The sequence below is a fragment of the Odontomachus brunneus genome, unplaced genomic scaffold, assembly GCF_010583005.1.
Source record: "Odontomachus brunneus isolate Ranch 3 - 2012 unplaced genomic scaffold, Obru_v1 Obru_scaffold_090, whole genome shotgun sequence".
Classification (NCBI taxonomy): Eukaryota; Metazoa; Arthropoda; class Insecta; order Hymenoptera; family Formicidae; genus Odontomachus; species Odontomachus brunneus.
In genome coordinates, this window is record NW_022639540.1 from 1,179,709 (window position 1) to 1,199,937 (window position 20,229).

Sequence of the window (20,229 nt, forward strand, 5' to 3'; positions counted from 1 at the left end):
TTCTCTATTTTCCAAACTCCTACCGTCCCGATCGATAAATCGCGAGGGATATCATTGCAAAAAAGAAAATCTACATACATACAATACATATAAGAAAACACAATTTATCAGATCGGAAGCCAAATCAAATATTTATTTATAGTCACAGAATTTGAATAAGAAAAAGATGTGTATGCGCGGAAAATATATGTTGTTTAATATAAATTATTTACAATCGTGCACCGTTTCGCACTATTGCCAACACAAAAAAAAATAATCGTTCGAGATTAATTTCTTTTAAAGATAACAAATGACATCTGACAAGCCTTTTGTTATGCATTATCATTCTAGCCATTTAGTTTTACCGCCAAGCTCTTTATGTTATCATCGGAACGATAATACCAAAGGGCATAGCGAAAAACTAGGCCATTTGTCACCGAAACAGAATATGGACGGTCAACAATTTTTCTTAAACCAACGGTTTTACTCGGTTTTATGTCAGTTGCATGTCGCGCTCTGCCATAGTGTTTTAAAATTATATCAATTCCGATGACTTGTGAAAAAAAAGAAGAGGTGCGGTAATTTAGAATGATCCTTCGAGTAAATGTTTTGAAATCATCTTTCCTTTGAAAGAATATTAATTTAAAAATTTTGTTAGAAGATTTTTGATGAGCTAATCTCTTATAAACCAGTTCTCTCTCTCTCTCTCTCTCTCTCTGTCTCTAGAGGCGCAAATAAATGTTAAAAATGCGTGATACACGCGGAATAATATAATAACATGAAAATAAATAAATAATACACGTGAGACAAATACAGTGCAGCAGCAGAAAGAGGTCAAAAGTAATCTCTTGTCACTCCAAGACTATTGGTAACGCGCGTCGGAAACGTGACATATATATGTATATATCAGGTATTAGAACTCCGTCTGCCGCTCTCTCGGGGGAGAATAAGATTTGTGACCTTATAACTTACGCTGAAATTGGGCTAGAAGGTCAAGGCGCGTGCGGGGCGGAGTTGTCGCGGCGCCTTGACCCTCCGCGCGCCCGTGTTCGCTCACTAACATACACAAGTTCCCTCGGATTTTGCCCTCGGTCCAGGCCCTACTTTGGACCGTAATTGACATCTGGAGGGAATATTACACCTTTTTTTAATTTTTTTTATATACCAAAATATTATCTACCATCTGATAAAAGTGATATCTCTGTTAATCGCTATGCATATAGAATACGTCTATATGTATGTACGTATATATACCTAAGTTCGCTTACAATTAGAAGATGATATGTCTCAATCGTTCGACTAGAAGATACCTTTAGCAGGTAGAGACGGGGGAATTCTTTCGAGGTAAACATGCCGGACTCGCCCGTCCGCCCAACATCGTCGATTGTCGCAAATAACAATTATTTTAGCGCGTGTGTATATATATATATATATATATTAAGAATTTATAATATACGTTGTCAATTCTCCTCGAAGTAAAACGAAAGCGCGACGGGGAACGCCACCTCGAGAGAACCCGCGCGCGTTTACTTCACTATATATTTCTTCATATAATTTACTGATATGTATGTGTACTGATATGTATCGTGTTGCCGTAATGAAAATATCAATACGCTAGCGTTATATCTTGCTTTCTTTCTTTCTCTTTTTCACTTAAGTAAAACTCGCGCATCATACCCTGAAGGAACGCAACGCGATGCTCCGCTTTTTGTACCCGCATCTTTTCTCGTCGTTGTCGTCGTCGTCGATCTCAAAACGCGCGCTGTAAAACGTTGCCGACATCGTGTTGCCTGTATTGTTGATCGCGTGACGCACTAAGAGAAAAATGCACCGAGAGAAATTAAATGCAATCTATTTTCTCGGGCCCGAAGACTGGTAAAACTCTATTCTCACCGCATATTTAGCGCCAACAAGGCGGTCGCATCATAACTGCATTCAATCTTGCAATTAACGCGTTGAATGCCACTTTAAATACCAGAAGCTTGCGATTTACGTGCAAACGATATTCGCTGTTTTTTTCTTTGTTATATATATATATATATATATATATATATATATATATATATATATATATATATATAATCAATATGTTACGGTATTGCCTCGCGGCACTCGAGCAGACAATGGCGATTGCGTTAAAGCTAAATTAAAAAATACATTGAGAGAACAACGGTCGAAATCAATTTACTAACGCGGTACTGTTCCAGCAGTAGTCGAATAAAAAGCCATTGTCTCTATGTCTCGCGGCAATATATAAAATACATTATTCTGTAATCATACAAACAACACAAATTTCACAGCATCGTCGTTTAGCTTGCGCGAAGCGAGTAGTGAGGTATAACTCGACTCTATAAGCAAGAGTAACGAGAACAATCGTTACGTGCGATCGCGTTCTTCTGTAATAATGCAAAAGTAGCTAAGAGTATATAGATATATCTGCACAAAAACTCCCCAACCCCTATTTTTACCGAAGCACAGCTTCGATAACATCCAGTCCAACGGTTGCACACCTTCAAGAAGATGAATAAATTTATAAAGAAGATGGTAAGAAATCGTACTCTCTCTCTCGAGAATTAAGAAGATTTCTATAATGGTCGAAAAACTGCATGCATTAATTCGTATTATGAAAAAAAGAGGAAACAACAGAGATGATTAAAGAAACAAAGATATTATGTTAAGATCAGTTCACGTTCCACCACGACCTTTTCAAAAAGTAATGTGTTTTTTACTACAAAACTAATATTCCGTGCTCGAACGTAATTACATTTAAAGAATTTCTTATTACAAAGTTTCTTCTTGAAACATAAAAGTGGCAATCTCGTCAAGAATCATTTAAAAGTGACCTTACCGGCTTTGAGAATGTTTAATCGCAGGTATTAAACGTGGGTATATATTAGTCGACAATAATTTTTTCTGTAAGAAATATTCGAAATAATTATAAATTTCTCAAATCTTCCAATTGTTAGATTACGTGACCGATCGTTTAATCTTCGATAGTTACAAGAAATCTGTATATTTTAGGTTCCCGCGATAAGAATCATCTTTTGCAGATTTTCTGCTTCGTATACGTTTAGTGTACAACTGTCGGACGGTTACGTCGCAGTCGATCACAAACGATTGTCGTCGACAACTCATCACTTATGCAAGGTGATACACTGTAATATACGTGCTTGCATATTGAAGACAAGGTTCAAGTAAAACCGGGACACGCGACAGTGCACATAAGCATAAAGGCGGGAAAACCCTGTGTAATTACAAGATACCAGGAAGCTCAATATTTTAGAAATAGGTCGGATGAAAGCTCATTACTTGTTCACACGAAAAGAGAGATTACGCTTTGACACACAGCTGAGGAAGCAAAAACAGCGAAACATAAGTTTTGCCAAAGTAGAGCCAAGTTCACGTTGACGATAATTCGACCGTATGAAATAACATTATTTAGGATTAATAATTGAGGGGATGTAGGGACAGACTCGTCTAAACGTCGTTTTCACTCATTTCGAGACGTTTCAGTCGAAGAAGTTAAAAGAACAACAAATAATAAATCGCGAATTGTCTAAAGAAAGCGTTTCTCAGCCCCTCAATTAAAGCTTTCTTTCATACATCGCTCTCATACCTTCTTCTCACCAGAAACAGAGTCGTGTAAAATATCGATAGATGCAAATTTAAGCTACGATAAAGTAGCTTGCCTGAAGAAAAGTACATGCGACTTGCCAGCTATTGATCGCAGCTTCTCCCCGATTGTCGTGCTCTTCCCCCAAACGAATCGACCCATCATCCGGAAAAAAACTATCGAAAAATTATCTAAACGTGATCGACTATGAAACGCGAAACGGAAAGGCTTGACTGATCGTTCGTCCGCGCAAGAGAATCGACTCGCTTCCGTTCATTCCTATGCGGATCTCGACGTATCTCAGTGCTCGCGGCGTTCATTGCGAAGCAAGAGCAGAAGGCTCGGGAAGTGTAGCAGAAGGGACAGTGGAAAGAGACTATATCGTGCGACTCGCAAGAAGTCCACGACGAAACGCGAAGACGCGCAGCGTAGAGAGGGTGCAGGAGCCTGCGACAAGGACGACTTAGGCTGCATCAAACGAGGGGGCTGGTGCGACGACGACGGTAATGCGTCGTCGACACGGCTCGTCGTCGTCGGCAGCGGCGTCGGCGTCGGCGGCGGTGGCGGTGGCGGCGACGGCGATGGTGACGGCGACGATTCAGCGGACGTCCTCGTTCAGTCGAGAAAGCCCGTTTTCACGAGCTTCTCGAGGAAGAACTTGACGTCGCCTAACTCGGAGTCCTTGATGCCAATAGATTTTAGCATACCCAAGTCGCCATTCTCCACAGCCATGAAGACCGAGCGTAAGTGCTCGAGATCTCCGCGCAACAGGTGCAACGCCGCGCCAAAGTCCTCGATCGTCTGCGATTCTTTAATATATTTAATGTTCTCGATTATTTTCCACGAATTCCAACTTCAATCGAAAAATTCAAGTCAATTTCATTTCACTTGAATCGCGGGTCGTCGTTGTCTTCGTCAATGTCGCGATTTATCTTGAGCACTGATCTTATTCCTTTCATATACTCGTGATCGAAACGATATCACTCAATATAGAACAAGTGGACGTTTTGCGAAGTTCGTATTGTGTGCAGATCAGTAGTACTTACCAGACAACGCGATGGCTACTTTGTCCACGCCACCGAGAGGCTTTAGCGTGTCGCGCGCTTTAGTTCCGAATAGCTTCTCCAGATAATTGGGACCATGGCTGGCTAGCAGAGATTGCAGGAAACTCGCGGTTTCTTCCACTGGTGGTCGTTTAGCTGCAACAACACGTATACGAGTTTTCTCTCTACAACGGCTGAGTATGATGTAAGGTAACTGCCAACGCGTAGTTTAATTGTCGATGTAATGAAAACACTATTAATATGAATATCACTTAAGATTAATCACAATTGGTTCTCCGTTTTCCTCTTTCTAATTGCTTTCTCGATAATAATTGGCAATAGCAAATAATAACGAATAATAGTAACTGGTGTAGAAACAATGAGCGCAAATTAAATGAACGCACAAAACAGCAGTGCATTTGTATCGAACGTTATCGTTACACGGTGACGGCCGGTGCAGCTGCACGGAGCGTCGTCGGGTACATCCACACCGGACGGTATTATTGCATCCACCTACTGTGCAACGTGTCTAAATTAAGTCTGCGTCATAAATCACACGGTAAGCTTTACGTAACAAAAAGTAGTATTAGACATGTGTGAGAAAAAGTATCAAAAGTACAAGATACATCGGAGACCAACCACTTTCTTATAGCTAGCAATTGATCTCTCACTGATAACTTCGGGAGCTGCGTGTTAAATTTTAATTATGAATTGTACTAATATGCAAGATTTGTAATTATACAACAGTCTGGTTGTGTCAGTCAGATTGAACAGTAAAATACGGAGGAACCTAATTATGTGGTCGCTGCAACCATCAAACGATCGCTGATTTACTGGCGTTGCAGCAGTGATAATATCTGGTTGCTCCAATCAGAGCGTATTCATGGTAAATGTCATCCCAACCGACTTCTGGCTGCCACAATCAGATATCACGTACAACTATATTGATGTAGTAACTGAATCGTATCAATTACGCACATCATCATCACATGAAGATAACTAGGATGACGCAACTACGTTATTCACAACTAAATATTTCTGACTGTGCGCATCTTTTTTTTTCCGTGTACTAATATGATCACTCACCTGCAGTGCACAATCTTGAGTCTTCGTCGTATCCGTCCTGGCAATCCGGTGCACCGTCGCACAGGTACTGTATCGAGATGCAGATGCCATCACCCGGACACTTGAACGGCTCGTACGGGTGGCAAGTTTCTCCTGAAAAATGCACGCAATGAACGCTGAATTTCCGTTGTTAAAAGTTTGATATATGCATTTCCCACGAAATCCGCATGATTAACAATATATCGTGTGTTTAACACGGCTTATAATTACTTCGCTGAAACGAAAGTTCAAAAAGAGAACAATATGATGAGTCGTAAGATCACACAAGTTATGAGATAATTAAATTACTGACGTCAACGGGTATTAAAGCGTAGACAGAGGAGGGCGGGAGAAAGGGATCTGGAACAAAATTAGTAACGCATATGGATAATGAGGCAGCACCCCTTCGTATAATACGATGCTTTCGAGATAATTGAGGAGCACGCGATAGTATTACTCACGCGACAACCAGAGCGCGGTTGACGGTTCTCAAGAATTATTCCAACAATTCTCGAAATTTGACAGAAGACAGAACTGGAAGAACAATCGCAAATATGAGCGTTTCACACAGTGCTGCGTTAAAATTCGTGAGATCATCCGCCAAGTCCTTTCGTTTGTTACAATTTTCGTTATATATTTTCTCTCACGTCCCTTTTTTATGTAGAAACTAAGAAAAACACCCGAAGTGAATGTCATCAAATTCGATGAGAGCTACTCGAAAATGAAACTTTTACTTAGCGTCCCATTAAATGAAATGAAAGAAGCACACCTCGAGCCATTTTGCAAGAGTCAATTTGATAATATCTTATCTATCATATAAAAGATCCCGGCGAGAACCCTTTTGTGACCCTCCAAAGCGCGAGAACAAATTTGTTCTTGTCTTCAGTAGCTCAGGAAGAGATAGCTCGAGAAACGACGTTGAAGCACTAGCAATTCTAATGTACTTAAGATAAATGTCCCAGTAATTGTCTTGTCCTAATATATGATTGAGACATTAACAACATATTTAATATTTCTAACACAACTTTTGAGATTTTGTTAAAAGAGAGAAAAGAGAAGAGAAGAAGAAAAAGAAAAGAAGATATTTCTTTCTGCAAATTGGGATATTATTTAAAGATTGTTCAATCATTGAGTATTATTTATCAGTTAAAACATGATTAATTTTTCAGTTCGATTGCTACAACTAGCATTATCTAATATTTCATTAAAATTATAATTAATATTTATTGATTATTTTACTTCCTATTGTTTCTCTATCGCTGATAAACTAAATTTTATATAAATGTTAGCTTAATTAATAATTCATTAATAAAAATATAATATTGATCGTGCTTTCTCTTAGCATTTCAATCATTAGAACATTGATCTCAATACTCTCGCATATCTATTCAATACGCTTTCATTCCGGGAGAAAATTTTCGTTTTTGGCTCTCTCGAGGCAATTTCCGTTGCAAGCGGTTTTCGTGTATATGTTATAAATGTTATATAATATCGCAACGCTCCGGGCAATCGATTGTGTAATATTATGCCACATTCATTATACAATCGTGCGCACATTTCGCGTAGAAGCAATTTACAGCGCAAACATCGTCGTCACGCACGTCCTATACAGAGCCAAATTATGACCGTATCGCCAATATGACATTTGCGCCGCGTTAAAAGTCTCGTCAGATCACCGACATGGGCCATAAGCGTTATTAAATAAAGCGACACAAGCGCGAACGTGTCAGTTTTAGCTTGTTTAGATAAGGACTAAGGATGTAGGCGTTCCGTGTGTCCGGAACATTTAGCGATATAACGGACAAATATTTTACTAATCAACGAGAAACGTGCCCCGCGGAATATTCGTTACTCCCACGACATCGGTACTCCCACCGACCTCAATGCATTCCGAATGAAATGGCCGTCGGGGGAATATTTAAAAAGAGATTGCCGCTTGTATGTGCGTTCCCTTGTACAACCGTAGGAGTTACGCGGCGCGACGAGTGCAATGAATTTTAAATAGGGACACGTTATTGAAACACGCCGTGTGCGGTGTGTTTCAATCGATCATTTATTCCCTGGACGCACGTTGTGGAGTTTCCTGATGTAACGTTGAAACCTTGTGCGCTTTTCGCCCTTTCGAGCCTCACGTTCGATACGAGGCTTTGATGCGCGATGAACGTCGCATGATCGAATCTACCCGCGGAGAATATCCAACCGCACGATACACACGCGTTCACTCAATGATTTTATCAAGCGAATCTTTTGTTTCTTCAAATTATTGTCTCAGATAATCTTTCGACGATACTCGATGGAAATTTATCATACTCTTATCGTGAGAGTCGACGAAAAAGCGCATAAGTGCGTTACAAAACGGTATATATGCAATAAAGTTGCTCACAAAACTGTCAAAATTTAGAGTCATTACTCGACAAACTTGACCAGTAATTACATTCATTGTTAATTATCATTATTATAAATTATTGTTAGTATTATTATTATGTAGCGTCCTTACTTACATTGTTTTTACAGTTATTGCGCAAGTCCGTCGGTAATGATTCTCAATTTCGACAGTTTGTCGAGTTCCTAACTTTACGATGTTTAAATCGCTTTGCGTATTCAATGAACGGTTAGACATAATGAAGCATTGAATTTGTACGTTTAGTGAATTAGTGATGAGAATACAAGTGCTTCTTCAGGAAAGTCAGGAAACCTGAAGGGCCGTTTAACTGCCTCGCGGCAATTCCGACCCTGAACGGGGTGTTCGCGAGTCTCGGGAGAAGCGTTTTTTTTTTTTTTTCTAAATGTCAGCGTAAACGCGACTATGTATGCGACCTCGTACAATACGCGAGCAGTATGCGCGTTATTGACCGAGCGACATGTAACTATCCGCCAGAGAGCACACTCCCATATGGTATGACCGCGGCTTTAAGTGGAACGGCTCAGTCATGATCGCGCCCTCCGCGCCCGTTAATGTTAATGGAAGAGACGGTTGCCAGAAGGTGGTTGGCGAAAGCGAAGGGCGAACGTTTCCTCTCTCTGGAAGCTTCTTTTATCCCGTGCTCTTACAAACCCAACCGTGCGTGGACGCGAACGGGAAAACGCCGAATGATGAAAATGTTTATTCGCTATGAGCTGAAATTTACGTGTGTGCGGATTAGACATACATCACATTATATGTATTACATATAATAGCTGCCGAGATAGTACAGAGAATTCAAAAGGAATTCAGTTATATGTCACCAATTCTGAGTTTATTTCTAAATGAAAAAAGAATTCTTTTCACTGAACTGAATTCTGAAGGATTCTTTTTTGCATCTGAAAATGAACTCAGAATTAGTGACGTACGACTGAATTCTTTTTGAATTCTCTGTGTTATTTGAGTGGGAAGCTTTCGCGCTTGACCCTTTCGCTCAGTTTTTTCCGACTGCTGTCGAGAACGTTTTCCAATCGATGAAAACGTTAAAAAATGTAAAGCGGTTTGAAGAAGCAGTGGCTGTATCGCGTCGTTCTATTTAAATGCTAACGAACTAAACTTTACGTGAACTTTAAATGGAAAAGTCACACTGCTCGGGTGACTTTAAATGAATTTACAAAGACGCCACGGAGACACGTAAGACGCGATAAATAATGACTTTCCCGGGTAATCCTGTCACGGAAGACAAACTCCAAATTGACGGAAGAATTCATGCTAACGAGATAACACGGTAGAAATGGAATATCATCCTCTGTACACACCAACAATGATATTGAGAATAGGTACCGAGCGGAAAAGTTAAGCAAACTAATTAACAAGTTTCATGGCAAATTAGTTTCCTACAGTCCCTGACGAGTCCTTCCCCCAATTGGATTCCCCAAATTAGAATCTCACGGTCATGCAAGCTACGAATTAGTCTGAGTTCTTATACACTGAGAGAAAACTTATCTAAGAGAAAATACTTTAAATCTAAACGTTTTCATTTAAATAAGATAAATAATTGATTTCATGCAAAGCTGATAAGATTTATTTTCTTAAGGTTTTAAGAAAATGGCATACTTTCTTATTTGAAAAATATTTTATATCAATATAAGTAAATATGTTATTAGTACTAACAATATCAATATAAGTAAATACGTTATCAGTAATAATTTAAGCTCAGATTTCAATTTAAACTCTATTTAAACATATTGCTAGAACAGAATTTAAACTAAAAAAATCTAAGGTTAAACTACTATTGAAAAATCGGCTTTAGCACATGCGATGTGACTTTTCTGCAATGTACAATATTACTACATCGCGAATATAAAGTGTTTGCTCGTCCCATGAACAATTAATTGTCGATAAAAAGAAATCACGATAGCTGTAACCCTGTGGGCGAAGGCAGGCGCGGGTATTCCGACGTTTAGCCGCGAAGCACGTAGCCGCTCCAACGCGGAAAATCGATGGAAAATCTCGCGCGTTTACCCCCGTCGCATATTTTCCCTTTTTTTACTATTTTTACTATCCGTTTTCGCGCGCACGATTACACGGCGTGCGTCTCGTCGTCGTCGTCGTCGGCGGCGGAATCGTGGAGGACGCGGTCTCCCGAAGCCGCGTTCTCATCCGCTTTCAGCGGATCTCCGAGCCCGGCTCGCTCTGCCACTCGCGTGATCGTCAGTAGAAGCTTCAACTTACCCGCGCGTTTGGAGTTGGAGTGGCCGTAAAAACGGCTAAGGTCGATCGCCATGACGGCGCGCGGAAAGGCGGCGCAAGCCGTCAGGGCGATGCTAAGTGCGACCGCGCCGTTGCAGAACCTCCGTACCATCCTCTTATCTCGGTGGACGCGGTCTCGTGGAAGGCAAGCAGGCGGATAAGGCTGCTACAGCTGTGTTCACCCTCGCTGCCGAAGTTCTCGTCTTTTTCTCGCCGCCTCTCCGAACTCGGGACTTCTCAGAAAGCCTGTTTCTCCCTCGTTTCTTGATCTGCTCCTCTGCTTCCGCTTTCCTCACGAACGCGTGCCCGACGATGTGTTACCGTCGTTCTGCGAGAGTCACCTGCTCGCTCGTTCGCTCGCCGACTGGCACCTGCTCCGCAAGGTTCGAGCAACTTCTCGGGGTGGCTTCTCGCGCAAGGTTCCTCGCCCCGAGAGGTCTCCGCTTCGCTGTGTCAACCGTGTGTATGTGTGTGTGCACGTATACGAGCGTGTACGTGTATGTATTACGCGCGGGGGTCGCGTCTCCCACCAACCACCCTCGTTCGTCCTTTCGCGGAATCTTTCTATTTCTCTTTCTCCCTCCCTTTGCTCTCTCGATTCGTGGAGTGAGCCGCTCTCTCCGCTCAGCTCCTACCTACTCTTCTCTCAATGCTCGTTAGATGATTCTACCCCCGGCTAGCGCGTGACAGTGGGTGCGCAACCACACTGCGAACACCCGTCTATGCTCATTACGCGCGTCTCGACCGTGATTCCTCAGGCCCGTATCTCTGCGCCCCGGTGCTGTCGGGATGCACGTCGCGTGGGGGTGAAATTTTAAGACAGACAAGATGGAAACGCTTGAACGTAAACACAGAAAAAGGAGGATATCATTGAGAGGATCCATACTTATCGAGTTCTCTTTATTCTGTCGCTCTGCATTTTTTTCTTTATTCTATCTCTTTATTCTATCGTTTTACAAACTTAACTTCGTGCATTCTCGTGACAGATAGTAATTGCATCAATGATAAGGAATAGCGCGATTCCTCTACCTAACAAGAACGAAAAGTAAAAACTGTCAGAGTAATTGGTTTCTCCCCTCCTTCAGAAGGCAACGTTATTAATGTATGTAAAATCGTACCTGACTAAATCTGGCATGAGATCATTTCGAAAGATTTCGCTCGCCGACTTTTAGCTAGTGTGCTCCGCAAGTCGACGTAGCGTTCGTGAAGAAGCGCCACTAGTGGCCCCTCGTAGCAATGAGCCTGCAAACGCTACATACGCCGTCTGATGGTAGGGGTTGTGTGGGAGGCTTATTGGCCAATCGGTCAGCAGGTTATGCCGGATGTGACCAATCGGGAGGCGCGAGATCGCAAGTCTACCCTGGAACACCCACGCTCGCTGTTGCGCCTAGTCGCATCGATTTGAACCCCATCGCCTAGTACCGTAACAAGGTTATGAATGGAATGGGCGACTTGTGCCGTTACCCGGTGTTACATCCGATCCTTGCTATTCGATGAATTAGCCCCGGTCTACAGAAATAGCTGTGGTAAACCTTTAACCTTATACTTTAAAGCCCGATTACACCAATATTTTGGCTTTAAGTAAAGTTTAAACACGTCTTTTTTTCTAAATAAATAAAGAGACAGATATATATTTGTCTTGCTTTTAAAACCAAACATTGGTATAACCGGCCATAAGACTTTAATCAAGCGGTAAACTAATTAACAGTTAAAATATGTATTTATTTTGCTTATTTTGAAGGAAAAACAAAGACAGACATATGATTTAATTTATTACTTAATATACTGTTGCTACTGTTGCTTAATTTATTACTATTTTCCTATCTTTTTAACTGTCAAGAAAGGCCTCTTCGCCTGGACCCCGAATAACTCATTCACAACTTATTACTGGATGCAAGTGCTAATTAGTGAGATAACGGCTAAAGATTTTTTATATCTATTTTGTACATTGTAGACCAAAACTAGTCAAGTACCAGATGATAGTATTAAAAACGGTGCTAACACCGCATACTCGCTCCTTGCTCTGATGTTTGCGATTCCTTAAACGCGATAAAATTTAATCATAGTCGTAGATATCATGTGTCGAGTACGCGATATAACTTGTCGCGGCGGCGAATATCGATTACTTCGAATCACATGGCATAAAGAGCAAACGTCTGGAAATTCGCAGTACTATTCCAAAATAGATACACGGGACAGCTATTGCATACTATTGCAGCACCGTTAAAAATAACTTTGTGCAATTCGCAGACTTATCTATATGCGATATGTAGGGTGGCGCGCGAGGAGGATAGATTGACCTTTGGGTCTGTATTGTTAGAGTTTTAATAGAGACGCTCTGTCGATAATAATAGAGTAAGAAACGTTGCATTTTCTTCACAATATTATATTAATTTATAATGCGCCGTACTAAATAAGAATAGAAATAACTTTCCAGTTTGTCGCTGGAGGATATTCTCTCACTATATTTTAATTTAGCGTAAGATCCAGCGCTGGATCTAGCGTGGAAACAGTTTACCGAGGGTCGTCGTTTTATTAAATTTCGTCAGGATGATGAACCACGCTCATCTGTTGGTTACTCGAGCCGTCACCTGGACCAACACAGAGCCTACGCGTGTACTCTTTTCCTCTTCTTTTTCTCCGCTCTTCTTTTTTCCGCGTGATCCTTTTGTGTAAATGATATCAACATTGCGCCCATATCGTGTATCCAATGTGCAAAGTGCATATTATCGATAAACAGTTCTCTCTCTGTCATAATGTTATCATAACAGTTCGAGTAAACATGTAGATCGTATTACGTTTCTCATCAATAATATATTTTTGTAGTTGAAATGGTTAGTTGGAAATATTAACTTTAACGTATTCGCATTGGTTCCATTCGACCAATTTCCTTTTTTTGTTTTGTTTTTCTTTGATCAAGAAAAATGAGCAAAAATCTAATCTTGCGTAAGATTCTTTTGATCCACTACAATATTTTTTACGTAATATTGGCTGCGTTCAGAAAACACAGCTGATCAGTGAGCGGTCAGTGATTATTGGTCCTTATTGTTAGATCCTTAACTTTAGACCAATTACGTTGATTAATTACTCAACCGTTGTGTAACCGTTCTGCCTCCTGAACGCCACCATTGTCACCATAATTACTTTTTTACTGCTAAACGAATTATCGTTTCAACGCATGCAAGTTTCATCATGAGGACGCGAAAATAACGCGAGGCTATTTTAGAACATCTGGCGTTACAATCAGTATTGAAAAATGTCACGTTACTTCAGAGAGTCGATCATGAATCTTTTGCCCTAGCATGAATTCGCGAGAAGTGAAAAATCCATTTTGAAAATATATAGGAACGTTCATTTTTCACGAATTTACATTGGAGGAAAAAATTCATGATTGCTTCCAGGTACTGCAAAATATTATCCACTTCTCATGATTTTATAAGAAAAAAATGATATGATTGATAAGTAAGAACAAGATAACATGAAAAAATTCATAATTGATATCTAGAATTGAATAGTGACGTCGAAAAATTTAGTGTAGGGGTACTCACTCTCGTGAGTCGGCCCTGCACACATATCTGAACGTAGCGACGTTCGTGAAATTCACTATCGGAAACTTGAGGTTTCTTATCATGGTGGTTGCGCGATGCTGCGCACTATGGCCAACTTCAAAAGGGAGCATCGTTGATGACATTTTGACAACGCTGTTGTACGTTGTGTTGTCCGTATACGTGGACGAACGGACGTGTGTCATCGGTTTGTTTTTTTTTTTCAAAAATCGGACTGTAACTAACGCGATTAGCGATTGAATCACCGATGATCGATCGGGATTATGCCGTTCTTACTTCGCACTAAAAGTGTCGTGCTAACGCAAGGCGTATCGGCCGAGTGCCAAGTAAACAGATGAGAATGCTTCTGGTCTGACGCGAGTCAGTCTGGCATCATGGAAGACTTGAAGTTTAAATTCTTTGGCCTCATTAACAAGCAGGTAAGTCGTTTATTTATCGAATATTCCAGCCGAGTATCATATCGCGGCATCTGGAATAGACCTTGTTTGGCTGCGCTTCAAGAATTAGGTTATGTGACCGACTATTGATGCAATGACAACTAAATTTGACGTTTCGCTATGTCAAACAATGTCACGCTGTTTTATTATTCTTAATTACGCGATTTGTGAAGGATCATTTAAATAAAATACTAATTTATCAAATCATCACTACTTGAAAGTCTATTATTGTTTATGTCGTAATATCATGTATGTGTCACACTTAATGGTCACTTTGTTCTAACAATTTTGTACTATTATCCTTTTATTGATTAAAATTCGATGAAACCTTGCTTTTTAGAGAAACAATTTTTCTATTATAAACAAAAAATATAACTTATTTATAATAACTTTTCAGACTATAACCAAAGTACCACTTATGGGTCTGAATCCTGATCTGCTTAATCCACCTGATTCGCAAAAATGTGAAGATCTACGTTCTGAGGCTGATCAGTCGACAGAAAGTGAGCCTATACCTGACCAAAATATAGAAGATATTGAAAACATTTATTTTAATATGGATGGTAGTTTTGATCCACCTCGCTATGAATTAGAAAAATTACCAATGATATTGAACTCCAAGGAAATTGAAAAATGTTATAAGAAACTTAAGCAACAACATCAAGTTGTATCTAAGAAAGTATTACAACTTATCATGAAGAATCAATTGGACTGTAATAAAGAATTTGAAAAAATTCTGTCACTGCAGGAGCAATTGCAAGATGTACTAGAGATATGTAAAATGGGAAGAGCAGATCTAAAATTAGCCAAGGAGCAATTCACGACAGCAAGCTTAGGTATATTAGCTAATTATCGAAAACGACAAGTGGTTGAGGATCTATTGAATAACTTAAATACTATAAAAACACTGGTAAGTTAATCTATATTTTGTCTTACTTATGTAAAATTTTTAGAAAAATTTTTAGAAAAAATTGTATATCTATATTGTGTTAAACAGATCTCTTTTAATATGATGAATGTAATCACTATGTTACCAGCAACGTACAGGGGATCGCCTACAGGAACTTCTAAATGAGGGAAATTATCCTGGAGCCATATCACTTCTCTTAGAATGTCAAAGTGCCGCTCAAACTTATAAACATTTCCACTGTATTGCTAAACTGAATGAAAAGTTACAAGATATTCTGGTGCAAGTGGAAGAAGCTTTAGATACTACACTTTCTAAGATGTGCACGCAGTTCGATGTAGCTATATACTCCTCCATCCAAGAAGCGTATACCCTGTTGGGCAAGACTCAATCTGCCATGGATCAATTGCATCTGCATTTCAGTGCTGCCATTCACAATACTGCATTGGCTGCTGTACATGGTTACGCAGGAGGGGATATGAAAAGACAATACAAGCAACTATGCCAGGCTGTGCCTCGAGAGAAATGCATAGCTTGCCTTACGGAACTGTGTAAATCACTATGGACAATACTGAGCTCGTATTATTTAGTTGTAAATTGGCATAATGCACAAGAGGATAAAGCGGAGTGTAAATCCGATGTTAAGGACTTGGAAGCAACTTTCAGCAAACAATATGTCAAGCATAAGCTAGAGAATAGTATGGTCCGAGTGTGGCATGATGTGGAAACAAAAATATCGACATATCTGACAAACACTGATTTAACACACACTAAATTTGAACAGTTTGTTCAAGTATTGGGTATAGTCAATAGGTATGTAAATTTATAATGGAAAATGACAAATTTGACTTGGTTTAATTAATTCTATAATTTAGCTATTTTATGATAAATAACAGTATATTATTTCTAAATATCTATTAATTACAGGTTGGTAGAAATTGGAGAAGAGTTATGTGGCTACAAATCAGAGAACTTGCAGGAGTCCATCAAGGAACAATCCTCATCTTACTTTTCTCATTATCACGCATCACGTTTGGATGAATTGAGGATGTATCTAGAGAATGATGGTTGGAATTTATGTCCTGTGAAATCAAATTTCGTGGCCACTCAGTTATTGGAGTTTCGAAGTCTGAAACCTTCTCTCAACAACTGCAAAGTGTGGAACAGTCTCGATAGTTCAAACTTGAGCGATAGTGACATTTCTACAGGGATCGATTGGCTGCATAAATACTTAGAGGATGGTTCGTCGCCATTTACGATAGGACTAGATGATACCATGGACGAGGATATTATGATAAAAGATGATGTACGAAAAACGTTAAATAATTTTATAATTATTCATAATTTTTCTGAACTGTTGGAAATGATCTAAAGTAATCCGTAATTTTTAACGTGTTTCCTGATATTTTCATTATTTTTAATAATTGTTATATATATATATATATATATATAATTTAATATACTTAATATTACTTCATTATTCTCTCTTGATAATTTAAAATTATTATATATCTTTACATATATGTTTCACACATGTTTGCATTTTACTTGGCTCTTTTTTTTTTACAACTAATTAATGATAGTTGTATTCTTATTTAGCTGGCTAATCAACCAGCATATTTCTCTGATGAGTCTGATGACGACATTCCTGATGAACTAAAACACGAATACGTCGATGAACCAGACCATACGAAAGCTAGTAAAAAGAAATGCAAGCTCAAACAGTCCGGGCCTATGGTCACGAACACGACATTAAGTATACTGAGAGTGTGCGGCAAGTATCTACAGATGTCGAGGCTTTTACGGTCGATCGCGGTCACTGTCATAGAGAGCATGATACAATTTTTCGAGCTATGTTTCTACACAGTACACTTATTCTTTACGTCGGATCTCGTAAGTTTACGTTACAATCCTCGATCGCATTCACGTAATTGCAATGTAATTTAGAACGTGTCTATATATTCTTCCAGCAAATCAACAGCGACTCATTATACAGTCCAAAACTAAAACTGTCCTTAACGCGAATTAGAGAAAATTTGATTATCTCTGAGAATGATACAATAGAAGATAATATCAATGCAAAATACAACAAAGTAAGGCAACCACAGCTTTCATCCATTGTGAATTTGTCGCAGCCCGAGAAACTTCACGGATTAACGGAACGTATTGTAGCTGTCGAGTCTCTGGTATTTTTAGGACAACAATACGAAGGCCTGAGGCCTTACTTAGAGCATCTCATTGCCAACAGTCCTCAAAGAGGATTTTTGCATCAGTTTTATATGCAAACGATAGCATCTACTGTTGATCTGAGAAAGCCTGTTTACATGGCGGTAGTGTCGCAAGTATTCGACGTCGCAAACATCTTAAATTTAATGAACAGAGTCAATTGGGAAGTGACGGACGTCATGTCACAACACAGCAGTTATATCGACGCATTAATCCAAGTACGCATTACTTTCTGTGAAACAAAATTCTTTTACATTTGCGATATGAGGAACAACATTAAAAATTGTTTGCTACCGTTTATAGGAAGTATGCACTTTGAACGAAAAACTTAGTGCTATCGGAACGTGCACTCCTTTACATGTGGATGTGTGTAACGCGATATGGGAAAACGTAGCTCATTTGATCACACATACTTTAGTGGAAGGGTACATGAGGAAAAAATTTTTACTATAATTCTAAACTTAATATCGCAAGTAAACCCGTAAAGAAAAAAACGCAATTTATTGTCATTGCAGATTTTCCAGCGCTAAGAAGTGTTCAAATGGCGGCAGAGCACTGATGCAATTAGATTTTACACAATTAAAATCAAAGTTCGAGAAAGTGACATTACTGAGACCTATGCCGCACAGGGAGTACGTTGAACTGTACATTAAAGCGTACTATCTTCCTGAGAATAGCTTTGAAGAATGGATTAAGGAACACAAGGTATATCTAAAGTTATAATATACTTTATAAGAGCGCAATATTTGCAATTTTTATCCTCTCGCATAAACGCGCACGATTACGCTTTGCAGGAATATTCAGTTAAGCATTTAGTCGGTTTAATATCGGCAGCTTGTCAAAACAATAAGAAAACTCGGCAACGATTGATGGCTCTTGTGGAGGAACAACGACTCAACAGATAGCATCCAACTATTTACTACAAATCTCTACAGGATTATATTGAGATAGGAAGTATTTGAAAAACGAATGCTACAGGTGCAACTGATTAAACGGGAGATATATGATGATTGTGCTGTTAATTGTACAGTAAAGTGATTTTTTAAGTACGTTACGAATCTGATCAAATATTCGTATTTAAATATTTTATCGAAGATCTTTAAATTGCAATCACGAACCAGATAAGACATACACATACACACACACACACTTTGATATATTTACGAGAAATATTCTGTATATGAATCTCAGTTTCAAAAACGCTTTTATTATGTACTATTTACTAATTGTTAGTAACTTTAGTTCTAATGTATATATTATGGACGTTTTAACACATAGATAGCATTTTAGATTCCGTATAATTAAACTACACATACGAATTGACATCGGAATGTGTAGGAAAAAGCTTTAGCTTATTTTTAATATGCCAAATATCTTTTGAACGCAAAAATGTGCGGTTACGGGAATCTCGTATGAATATGTAAGTTTGTAAGTAAATCGAAGTATTAATTACTTGAAAAAGAAGATACAAAAATCAACGTTACAATCGGTTTTACACTTTGCATAATGAAAAAATACAGGGAAAAATATATGCAATTTGGAAGAAACAATTTTAGTAAAGGAACTTCCTAAAAAGGAAATGTTTTTTTTAAGTGAAAAGATATGTGATGAAATTAATTAATTAATTAATTTGTGTTTGTTTAAATATAAATATTATATGTGGATTTTTTACTTCTTTAATCCTTTACACGAATAACTTCGATTTTCTTTATCTAGATTTTATTCTCATGTGAAGAGGCAGAGCATGTTTTATATATGTGATGTTTAATGTGCATTTTTCTCGCTTTCGTACTAAATATATTAAATGTTAATTCAGTAACAAACATTAACAAACATTGTCGAAACTATAGCGAAAAACATATGGAAAATAATGACCGTTAACGTCTCTCATTCACATACGACTAACCATGGAAATTATTGGAACAATAAAACCATGACTTCTCTTACAGAATTTTAATATTGTTATTTACTTTATTTGCTCGATTCGATTGCTTCTAGTGTAAGTGCACGTAGAACAAGTATTAAAGTACCAAAAAATATTATAAAATAAATATTCTTAATATTTCTATGAATTGTTATAAATATAATATACAAATATATATGATGCGTGTTTGATGCATAGCATATACTACAGAATGCACAATTTAAAGAAATTTTTATTATACAAATGATAGTAATATACAAGTACATATATATACTTTCTAGCTTCGTCGACTTCCGATTTCGTAAAAATTGCTATTATTTATATTGCATTTATATTATATATTTATATTTTTTATATACACCATGAGCCAAAAAGCTCCTGCTGCACCAGCAATGCCCCTAATTCAAGTTACTTCTATGCCCGAGGTATACTTCGCGTATAATTTGCTCTTCCTACGCATTTTACAAAGTATGATTCTCTCGTTGGTTTATCGAAAATACGAAAGATATTAATTATACTTTGTTTTATAAGCGATGATTGTAACGTTACGTATAAATAATTTTGTAACATTTGCGATACATTATCTGTCTATGTGTGAAGAATGTAACGTGCTATAGATCCTACATTAAACAATAGAAATAAATAGCGAGAATATATATATATATATATATATATATATATATATATATATATATATATAAATTAACAGAACAGTATTAATTCTTGTATTATTAAACATTTCTCTCTTAAGGCAGATATTTCTTTCTTGGAGATAA

The 20,229-nt window shown here is 38.4% G+C and overlaps 2 protein-coding genes across 4 annotated transcripts; one reads left to right on the top strand and one right to left on the bottom strand.

Moving 5' to 3' along the window:
- Positions 1 to 112: 112 nt before the first annotated feature.
- Positions 113 to 11,618, bottom strand: LOC116848168 (IDLSRF-like peptide). The gene is made up of 5 exons (XM_032823988.1): positions 11,512 to 11,618; positions 10,376 to 11,422; positions 5,722 to 5,853; positions 4,639 to 4,791; positions 113 to 4,401 (listed from the first exon to the last, which is right to left on the bottom strand). The coding sequence occupies exons 2-5, from the start codon at positions 10,503 to 10,505 to the stop codon at positions 4,208 to 4,210; spliced, it is 609 nt and encodes a 202-aa protein (XP_032679879.1). The 5' UTR covers positions 10,506 to 11,422; positions 11,512 to 11,618; the 3' UTR covers positions 113 to 4,207.
- Positions 11,619 to 12,713: 1,095 nt separating this feature from the next.
- LOC116848164 (syndetin) lies at positions 12,714 to 19,593 on the top strand. Of its 3 annotated transcripts, XM_032823981.1 has the most exons (10): positions 14,361 to 14,378; positions 14,794 to 14,899; positions 15,145 to 15,306; positions 15,434 to 16,116; positions 16,231 to 16,609; positions 16,903 to 17,196; positions 17,274 to 17,747; positions 17,833 to 17,954; positions 18,045 to 18,234; positions 18,324 to 19,593. In XM_032823981.1, exons 3-10 carry the CDS (start codon positions 15,178 to 15,180, stop codon positions 18,432 to 18,434), a joined length of 2,382 nt encoding a protein of 793 aa, XP_032679872.1. In that variant the 5' UTR covers positions 14,361 to 14,378; positions 14,794 to 14,899; positions 15,145 to 15,177; the 3' UTR covers positions 18,435 to 19,593. The 3 variants fall into 3 exon arrangements, with proteins under 3 accessions (XP_032679871.1, XP_032679872.1, XP_032679873.1); XM_032823980.1 differs by having other exon boundaries at positions 12,714 to 14,378; positions 14,794 to 15,306; XM_032823982.1 differs by lacking the exons at positions 14,361 to 14,378; positions 14,794 to 14,899 and adding an exon at positions 14,946 to 15,071.
- Positions 19,594 to 20,229: the final 636 nt, after the last annotated feature.

Excerpts from the sequence above, each read along its gene's own strand:
- LOC116848164 (XM_032823980.1), top strand. The coding sequence starts at position 14,334 with ATGGAAGACTTGAAGTTTAAATTCTTTGGCCTCATTAACAAGCAG. Across the intron at positions 16,610-16,902 it reads ATATTATGATAAAAGATGAT|CTGGCTAATCAACCAGCATA; the intron begins GTACGAAAAACG and ends ATTCTTATTTAG. Across the intron at positions 17,197-17,273 it reads TATTCTTTACGTCGGATCTC|CAAATCAACAGCGACTCATT; the intron begins GTAAGTTTACGT and ends ATATTCTTCCAG.
- LOC116848168 (XM_032823988.1), bottom strand. The coding sequence starts at position 10,505 with ATGGTACGGAGGTTCTGCAACGGCGCGGTCGCACTTAGCATCGCCCTG. Across the intron at positions 5,854-10,375 it reads CTCCAACTCCAAACGCGCGG|GAGAAACTTGCCACCCGTAC; the intron begins GTAAGTTGAAGC and ends TGCATTTTTCAG. Across the intron at positions 4,792-5,721 it reads CTCAAGATTGTGCACTGCAG|CTAAACGACCACCAGTGGAA; the intron begins GTGAGTGATCAT and ends GTGTTGTTGCAG.